Raw genomic sequence first — 10,163 nt, forward strand, 5'->3', positions numbered from 1 at the left:
TGGGCGACTGGGAGAATGGAGCGAGAAAGCCTTGAGGTCATTACTAGAAGAGTTGTGACTGAATGTCTGAATCCGTAAAGGATGGGAGCATATATTCTTTCCTAAAGAAAAGGTTGAGCGTATCAAGCAAAATTTGTCATTGACTTATTCATCAAGTCGTAAATATACACCTATGTATGACTGAGCGAATAAGTTATTCAGATTATTAAACCCGTTAAATAAAAAAACCAAGAACCCTAAATCTAGAATTAGAATATATACTCAAAAGTTACTTTAGAAAGTGAGAGTTTGGTGTGTCGATCGAATAAAAGTTTTGAAGATTTGACGTGAGATTTATGTTATTCTTCACGTTTCTTTGTAACAATTTAGAATTCAATATAGTTTGTATGTTAAGAATCTTGTGAGATTTTGATGGAAACACTCCGATTTAGTATGTTGGTCATAATTTTTAGAGATGGTGTGATTTGATGGTAAAACTACGAGTTATGTGATTTTACCGAATGTAAAAGAAAACCAAACCAAACCAAACCAAACCTATTATATACACTCAAAAGTAGGGTATGGGGGTGGGAGGTACACAGACTCATCCACACCGCAAACAGTAGAGCGATGAACGCCAACGACTTGTGAAAAGTGTGAGCAAAAAGATAAGAAAAAGAAAGATCGGTAAATAGTAAACAACTAACCGATGTACATTGAAACAAAGAAGAAAGTAGGAAAAAGTATGTATCCCTCTATCTGTAAGAGGACTTCAGTAACATATATGTCAGCTCTCAAACCCTCCATAGTCCCGTCCTCAACCTGTCCAACTCATTTCTTCTCATCGCGTTAGTTATAAGTCCCTACACCTAGTCTACTACCCTAGTACCAGTATTATGTCTCCAAGAACTAGTATCAAATCTCCCTACACTTAGAGGCTGGTTGGTTGGTTTTCCATGAAGTCCTAAATGGATAAAGTTGTCTGTGTGGACTAATCTGTATGTATAAATTGGAAAAGTTTTTGTTTGAGATTTTTTCGTAGACGGAAGGAGCATGTTTTTTAATTAAGAAGGACAACTCTGGAAAAACTTAGCATTCTGCATCGCGTTAGTTATAAGTCCCTACACCTAGTCTACTACCCTAGTACCAGTATTATGTCTCCAAGAACTAGTATCAAATCTCCCTACACTTGAGATTTGGTATGTATATAATTCTTTAAAAATAAAAGCAAAACAACACTTGAGATTTGGTATGTATTTACTTGATGTCTAAATATAAGATAATATTTTCCTATAACAACAAGAATCATAGCATAGAAACATACAAGAACGTTTGGGTTGTCCACAAAATAGAAGTTATAATTTAGGAGTAAAACTATATAAGAAAAGGTTTATGCAGTTTTAAGAAAAAACTGTACCAAATACCCTGTGCATATGATTCGGTTATGAAGTTCATCATCTATCTTGGTCATCCAACGGATCACGGCTCGATGATTCACCAGCCACCCGAGTCCCATTCCTCTGTGCATCATCCATGGCTAGCCTCATCATAATCCTCATTCTCTTTGCACTATCAGTTGCTAGGCTTGATGATTCACCACCCTGACTACACCGTGCTCGCCCTCTTACTTTGCTACTAGAATCAGCGGCTGCACCACCCTTGTCCAAGGCACTGCTGTGAGAATCCACCTCCGAAAGACCATTCTCTAGTGCTCTCACCAAGTTCTCAAAATAAGAACGAGTCACACTGGTCAAACCGGCTAACTTCACCCTGAAACCATTGAATTGATCCTCAGTGGCTTCTTCTTCTTCACTTATAATGTACGTCTGTAGTTCCTTTTCTGCACAAAGATGAAGCCTTTCTAATCCAGCCTCTGCTTCACCCTGCACATACTCAAAAAACAATCTTTTGGCCTCTTCTTTTTTGGGTATGTAGTACCCATATGCGTATGTCCATTTCAGAACTCGCCTACATTCAACTATCTGTAGCCAAGCATCGACAATGAACTGCAATTGTGTTTCAGGTTGGCAGTAATTCAAACTAAGGGTCTTGAGATGAACAGTTTCGATCTTCTGCAAATCTAAGAGGGCTTGTTTTCTTGATTTCTCGTTTGCAGCCCATCGTTCATAGTAATGTGTGTATCTCTGTATCGCTTTTTTAGCCATCTCTCTTTGCCTTTCGGCTTCAGGAACTTCTCCCCCTTCTTGGGATTTCGTATAACGATTACAAGCTCTCCCATCATGTCCTACATACGGGCCAAGGCACAACCAACAGAACTCATAGCCGCAAGGCGGTCTGCAAGTCATATGCATACAACCATGGTTTTTCTCGATCGATCGTTTGCATTTTGGACAAGGTTTTGTGTAAGCAAGAATCCAGTTTGTGTTTTCAGCTTCTGTGGTGTTTTTCAGTACCCATTTAGCCACGGTTTCGCAACCTAGAGGACGATGAGCATCCTCCATACATTTCCAACAAAAACCATACTTACAAGCACAAGAAACATCATAACTACCAGTTTCAAAATCATCATCAAATTCGACAGAAAAATCGCATCCTGGACCAGGACACCACTTAATCTTCTTATTGCTTTCAACATAAGACCTAAGAAGAAAGAGCTCATACCTTTTCTTCTCCTTTGCCGGAGCCAAAACGTTGACCATATCCGAACCAACAGCAGCACTACAAGAAGGATCAGGACACCTTAGAATCAAGCATCCAGGACCATCATCAATAGAGGTACAAACATAAGCCTTCCAACACGTCTTACAGAAAAAATGATCACAACCACAAGTAGCAGTCTCATGTTTGCCGATCGATTCAAAACATATCCCACAATCAACGATTTCATCAGCTGTTTGAGGGAATTTAACAACTGGATCAACGTCCAACAAACCAACAGACCTGCGAACTTTAGCTTCGTCCTCAAACCAAGCTTCGTGAAGATTGCTAACACTCCAATTATAGCACAGCAACAGCATGCACGCTGAAGCTCTAGGAATTGATAGAACGGTGGACACCTTAGTGATATCTTCCTCTTGACGCTGAAGCAGATCATCTTCTTTCAGTATAACATAACTTTTCTCACTAGTACAATTGACGCGGTTGATCAGAACATTGGAATCATCGGCGTCTTCATCCACGTCAACACCATCATCATCATCGCCGGTATAACCTTCATCGTAGTAAACTTGATCATAGGAAACTGTGAATGTATATCCCAAAAGAGCATCATGATTGGAATCCATCGGTTGCATGGGGCAAAGGGATAAATTCAGCTTGTAAACAAACAACCAGTTGAAACTATGATTGAGCACGATCGGGTATCGATGAACTCAAGATTGATTTGGAAATTTTAGGGTTTAAGAAGGATTGACGAAGATGGTGTGATGATTTGGGGATTCTGGACAGAGAGAGAGTGTGTGTGTGTGTGTTAGTGCGTGAATTAATTTAATTTAAAGAATTTTATTTATTGAAGAAAAAAAAACCAAAGAATTTTAGGGATTAACGGAACTTCGATTTCCGGGCCCAATTGGCCCAAAAATAAACGGTACGACATTTTGAAGACAAAGCCCACCCACTTTAACAAATAAAACAATAAAATAATTGAAACTGATATCTAGATCTGTGTTTTCAAAGTGATTATCTGATAACATATCGTCCAATCGGTCCCATATGAAATCCGTCTCCTGTGAACTATGTGTGAGAAGGCATCTAAGAGTTGAATCAGCGTTTAAGCCGAAGGGGTTCAAACTTGTATTCTGTAGAAGTCGGACTTGAATCTGTTGTGTAATTGAGCAAAGTCGATCTGCTCGTTTTCCAACTAAGCTACGTACCCGAGGGCCATCGTGTAAATGACATTGTTTTCATGTGTTTTTTGTTTCTAAACTATAACGATATTATCTTATAACACTTTTGGTTCTTTATCTTAACTTTGTTAACAAAAGGTTGTTAAGTAGGTTAACTGAGAGGGCGGTTTAGTCATTTTATCAAGTTAGAGGCATTGGAGTTGGGTTGTCGGAGACCTAAAACGGTAAAGCGTTGATTGGTGAAAAGGCATGCACGAGACATCGGGTTATTCGGACTCTGTTGGGTTTTTTTGGCACCCAAAGGGTTGATTATGGTTTTTATCAGTTAGGTCGTACCTTAACTTGGATTGGATATTTTCCGCATCAACAGTATATAATCCCTCCTGAAATGAAAGATACGAGGAGTTTCTCGATTTTGTGCTCCATCCTTCAAAAAGGATGCTATTTGGATGCAAACTTTCTACAAAGTTTGGAATTGATGAAACAAGGCTTGTTACAGTGACATTGCAGCTAACAGATTGATCATTAGCCATGCTGAAAGGAAACAGTGAAGATATCTCTATCAAGGTTGATGAAATTTGCATATACCCTTTTGTTATAATTATAAGTGTATTTGCGTAACGTAGCGCGATTCAGTCTCGATTATAAAGTTGAGAAGTCGAATCGTCAATCCTGCTTCATATTCCGTTCTATTCAATGGCTCTCTCAGTACTTGTTTTCATGTTTTGTGTGGTTTTCGAGGGCGAGAGAGTCATCATCGGTTACTTATCAATTTTATGGACTATAATGACTTGCTAACTCAACATTCATTTGTATTTGAACATGTTTATCAGTTAGTTATTAACTAGTTTTATAAAGTTCAAACCTGAAGAAAAAAGTTAAAAATTATAACTGTGTGCAAATATAGGAAGACTAGTAGCTCGTATTTGATTTAAGTTGTTCGTTAACTCATCTGATGAAAATGGTCACACCAAGAGTCAAATGGTTTAATCCCTTTTGTTCTTATATTATTACCATGTATTATATTATATAGAGAAAGAGAGATGAGCGATCAAATGAAAACTACTCAATTTATACAAACCGTGTAAACCACCCTCATCCGTCGATTTCATTGTTTAATCTTATGAAAAAAAATTATGAAATTGTTTAATCTTGTGAAATTGTTTCATATAATTTTTTTTTATAAAATTGTTTTATATATGGTTATGAAAATTTAATGAAACTGTTTCATGTATTTCTCTATAATTAAAATAATGAAAATGATAATATATAGTTAACACATTTCATAATAAAAATGATTAATCAACCTCTTATAATTACAAAAAAAAAAATAAACAAAATGAAAAATTATGATTGGTTGAATATTGTTAATATAAATAACGTGGTTTGCAAAGTAAACCTCCTCTCTCTCTCTCTCTCTCTCTCTCTATATATATATATATATATATATATAGAGAGAGAGAGAGAGAGAGAGAGAGAAAGGTTGGTTATTATATAACCTTTTATATTTGTACAACTAATACAACTCAATCTCAACTGTCTATTTCATTTGATTAATATGTTATTTCATAAAAAATTTGATTGTTTCCTAATATAAATTATTGATCATAATTAATGAATCATATTCATCTTTCATAAATATTCAAATAATAATAAATGAACTCTCATCATTTCCATAAATATATCAATTTATTGGGTTGCATTGGTTGTACAAATGCAATAGTTGTATTTGAAACAAACTCTCTCTCTCTCTCTCTCTCTCTCTATATATATATATATATGTGTGTGTGTGTGTGTTTTTTTTATTATTTGCACTATTTTTATTCCATAAATAATAACTATATATTGTCAGTAATTTTTTCCCTTAAATCAAGAAAATACCAAAATTAAATTTATGCTTATGAATTAAGAAAATATTTGGTTGAGTTTAATTTCAGTCGATTTATAATCAAAATATGTAAAATTTCTTACATTAATATGTCTTTTCCTAGATATAAAGAGATACCAAAAATCATCTGCACCAATTTAAATTTATATATATATATATTTTTAAAATGTAAACGGAAATAAAATCGTTGTCAAACGAGACCACCGGGTTGTTGGAGAAAGTTGTGGGGCCCAAAATCCTTGTTATTGGTTCAAAGGTGGACCAATCATATTAGATTACTTCATGTTATCTTTGTGAATTATTGATGTGGTTAATTCAAATTTGTATTTTTTTTATTTTAAAAAATGGTTTTTTTTAATATAAATGAACTTCTAATCCCTTCTCAATTATTGTTGTGTTTTCATCTCTTTTATCTTCTAGAAAATCAAGGCACCGTTTATCAAACGTTTATAAGGTAAGCGTTTAGCGTGTGTCATTTACCTTCCACATAAGTATTACAAAATTTTAGAATCTTATCAAGTAAAAGGCATAGAAAGGATTAAGAATCTTACCCAAGTGTCACTACTTCCTAATATCCAGGTCCACAATAGGGATGGTGATTTACCTCGACCCGGTGGGGAACCCGGTTCACCCGACCCGAACGGGGACGGGGATTCCCCGCTAAAACAGGTCCCGGTAGACTCAAACTGGGGACGGGGGATGTTACTCAAACCGGGGTCGAGGAAGGGGATCCCCGGTACAATCAAACTAAAGTATACTTTCTATAGGGTTTGACCGGGGATTGACCGGGTTTTGACTGGGGATTGCTAGAATTTGACCGGGGACGGGATGATAATCCCCGTACACGCTGGGGACCGGGGCCGGGGGACGTTATTACAAACCAGGGCCGGGGATGGGGATTTCAAAGCCCGCCCCATCCCCGCCTAGTCGTCGCAATTACGAACCTAGCCATCACAGTTGTATATTTGAACCACAATAGTGGTGGCTGATTGGTTTGAGCTTGGCTCCAAAGGTCAAAAGTATCAGGAGGTTCCAGGTTCAAATCCAAGGAGAAATAAAAATCTTCTTGTGACCACGGAAGTTCAAATGCGGTGACTTCGGGCTATTTGCAAAGTATGTGGTCTCCCTGGATTAGTCGGCTCACATAGCGGGTTGAATATCCAAGTTAATAAAAAAAAATTGCATATTCATGTTGAAATAATTTTTTTTGTCTTTTAGCTAATATTGCAGACCTAAATAGTACAGAAGTAGTGACATTTGAGTAAATCCGAAAGAGTAATAATTAAAAGACCAATTTAAATGTGAGAAATGGTCATTTAAGTCGATTTCCCTTTTTAAAACCATCTTAAAAAACTTTACTTTATGGTATATAACAATACATCTAAAATATGTAAGGGTCTTGTTAACCTAATTTCTCGTATTTTAATTTTAATTTTAAATTAATTTCTTTGTCAATAATTGTTTTATTTAAGGACTAAAAGTATAATAATACACCCATTAAAACCATACCCATCTCTTATATGATCTCTTAACATAACCAAATGCCACTAATTTCCATCTTCAAATTTTTACATTTATCTGTAAAACTATTTTTTTATTATCTTCGATTATATCTGTATAAAGTTGTTGGACACGTTTTTTTTTTCTTCACACTTTTTGAGTTGAAAATGATAGATCATATAAAGTATGCCCGTACACTTTATTTGATAATTTTAAATCAATCCAAACAACATATTTATAGTCTCTTTTTTTTTACTGTAAGTTAAATATCTGATAATGAAAATTTAAAAAAATATATACAACTAAAATCTAAAAATAAGATAACTTAGAGGTCATTTACCAAACATTTACCCGATAAGCGTTTACCGGTAAAATCTAACAATATCACTTACTTATCGGGTAAGATTTTAGTCCACAAATACGGCATCATATGCAACATTTTACCTGGTAAACGCTAACAGTGGTGAGAGTTGTCGTCCTCACAAACTGGGTAAGACTCCCGGTCTTTGCCTTCGTCCTTACCGGGTGAGATTCTTGGTCTTCAACATATTCATCCGGTAAGTTAATGTGACTTGGTAAATGCTTACCTGGGTAAGCGTTTGGTAAACAACCCCTTAGTCTATTAAATTTCAAGGTTGTTTACTTGTTTTTTCATTAAATCTTGTATGAATAAATTTGTCTGTGTGGATTAACTTGTTAGCATAGATTGGAAAAAAAATTGTATAAGGATGTTTTTTTCTTAGATGGAATGAACGTATTTTTTAATTTTGGGGGGGGGGAGTGGGGGAATTTGACAAAAAAATCTTGACTTTCTAAATAAAGTTTCCCCTCTAAGCTTAATAGATAAATCATTTAATACATTATTAAATCACTACCAAATAGTCTTGTATAGCTGACATAAAATGTTTTGTAAATCTAAATTTAGGTTTTTACTGTACGTATTTTTAGGATATAAACTGAACCAAAATATGTTTTATTCCCATATAAGACCCTTAAATGTTTGACATATCTTGTCGTAAACTTCAAAACGAAGTTTTTAGAAGTGATTACTAATAAAGAAACCAAAACAAAATATGTTTCATTACCATAAATAACAAAATTGTCACATATGAGTTATTTTACAATTTTCATTAATGGGTTTTGCTCAAAATTTTGGTTTTTGTTACTCAAAATTTTGGTTCTTTCTTATTTAATACAACAAATACATTCACACACCCTCCTCACATTTGGTGAGGTTTGAACTTCTGACCTTTTAAGAGGTCAAGGACTACGATGCCGCTAGGCCAGTATCCATTTAATAAATTATTTCAATTTTTTGGTTTTTGTCCCCTACCTCGAGAAAACAATAAAGAATATAAAAGAATACTCGTCTTGTTAGAAAAACATTGAGAAAGAGGTGGTACACCTCCAAACCCGATATTCCATGCTATCGCACATAAGGTCCTACATCACTAGCAATCAGAACCACACTTAAGATCTTTACAAGAAGCATTGCTGCATATCAGTTGGCTCGATATGATATATCGGTATCCTCTCCCCTTCTTACAAAAATTTGTAATAAATGAAGTTGAAGAAATAAACCAGCAAACAAATGGACGGAAACATGAATTAATTTTAGATATATAATTACAAAACCTATAATACAGACTGATTTGTTTATTAATAAACCAGTTTTGAAAAACCTACAAGTTTTAGGTGATATTTGAACTGTTTTTGAACTACTTTTTCTAAATTTACCTTTAGGTCCGATAGAAAAAATAAGTTAGAATGGTTTATCTTCTTTAAAAACTCATTATTATTGGTTTGACACCGGTATAAGTTGTTTATTCAAACAATCAAAAGTGTTTATTACTGATGTCACACCATAATAAGTTAATAAGTCGTTTTTTATAAGCAACCTCAGACACCCCTTAACCTATCGTAATGATAAGTCGTTTTCCTTTCTCTTTTTAATTGTTGCAGAAGGTTAAACGTTGCAATTCAAGAGGCTTTGGATGTTTGTGTTCTTAAGGGTCTTGTAGTCGGATCTCATAAAGGATTTATTATCTTTAGTTTGTTGATGACTCAGTATTTTGTATGCGTAAAAATATTGTTTTTACTTACACACACACACACACACACACACACACATATATATATATATATATATATATTGTGCATAAAAATATTGTTTTTACTTTGTTATAGAAAAAAGACAAAAGAATAAGTAAACGACTAAAATAGCCTTTGATTTAATGAAGGCGTTAGTCAGAGGGATCATGACCAAAACAAATTGAATACCACAAGAACCAAATCTACAATAAAAATACTATATGGATCGTACTAAAAAACTATCAAAATATAGGGACCAAACCCACAATTCACTGTATTTTGTAATTTTAAAATAATTATTTGAAAGAGGAGTAGACTCTAATTTTGGTTCTTGAGGTTTAATGGAACATTTGAAAATGGTATATGAACTTTGTTAAGTTTAGAAATCGTCTTTGTGGTTCTTATTTTGTTCTAAAATAGATCTATGATCACTAACCCTGTTAAATGTTATGCGTTAAAAAAGGGTATTTTGTCTTTTCCTTTACTTCCTTGATTATCTTTTAATAAATTAAATATATAAATATATTGTATTATATATGTGTGTATAAAAACTCACAGGACGAGAGCTTCACACTCTCGCCTAGTGATGGCCAAAGCGGCCCGGTCCGATTTGGGACCGCCGAATGACCGGGACCGGCTATGGGACCGCCTGTTACATCCGATTATGGATTTTGTCGATTTTGTGGGCCTGAGACTGGTTACGGGACCGGTTAAGGCCCAGGCCGACATGTGACATCCGTCACCAAACCAGGTTAGTCAACCGTAACTCGAAACCTAACGTTAGCCCTTTTAGTAAATTTATGTGCTCACATGCTTCCTGAAACATAAGGTGTGAAATTTTAGGAGTTGGGTGTGTTCATTTTTTTTCCCCTTAAGTACTCTAGTCATTCTAATAGTAG

At 34.9% G+C, this 10,163-nt stretch overlaps 1 protein-coding gene across 1 annotated transcript; it reads right to left on the minus strand.

The window, feature by feature from the left end:
- Positions 1-1,224: 1,224 nt before the first annotated feature.
- LOC112515721 (probable E3 ubiquitin-protein ligase ARI7) lies at positions 1,225-3,375 on the minus strand. The gene has a single exon (XM_025122631.1). The coding sequence runs from the start codon at positions 3,231-3,233 to the stop codon at positions 1,434-1,436; it is 1,800 nt and encodes a 599-aa protein (XP_024978399.1). The 5' UTR covers positions 3,234-3,375; the 3' UTR covers positions 1,225-1,433.
- Positions 3,376-10,163: the final 6,788 nt, after the last annotated feature.

The sequence above is a fragment of the Cynara cardunculus genome (genome assembly GCF_001531365.2).
Source record: "Cynara cardunculus var. scolymus isolate 2C chromosome LG 7, CcrdV1, whole genome shotgun sequence".
NCBI classification, from domain to species: Eukaryota; Viridiplantae; Streptophyta; class Magnoliopsida; order Asterales; family Asteraceae; genus Cynara; species Cynara cardunculus.

Coding starts and splice junctions, on each gene's coding strand:
- LOC112515721 (XM_025122631.1), bottom strand. CDS start 3,233: ATGCAACCGATGGATTCCAATCATGATGCTCTTTTGGGATATACATTC.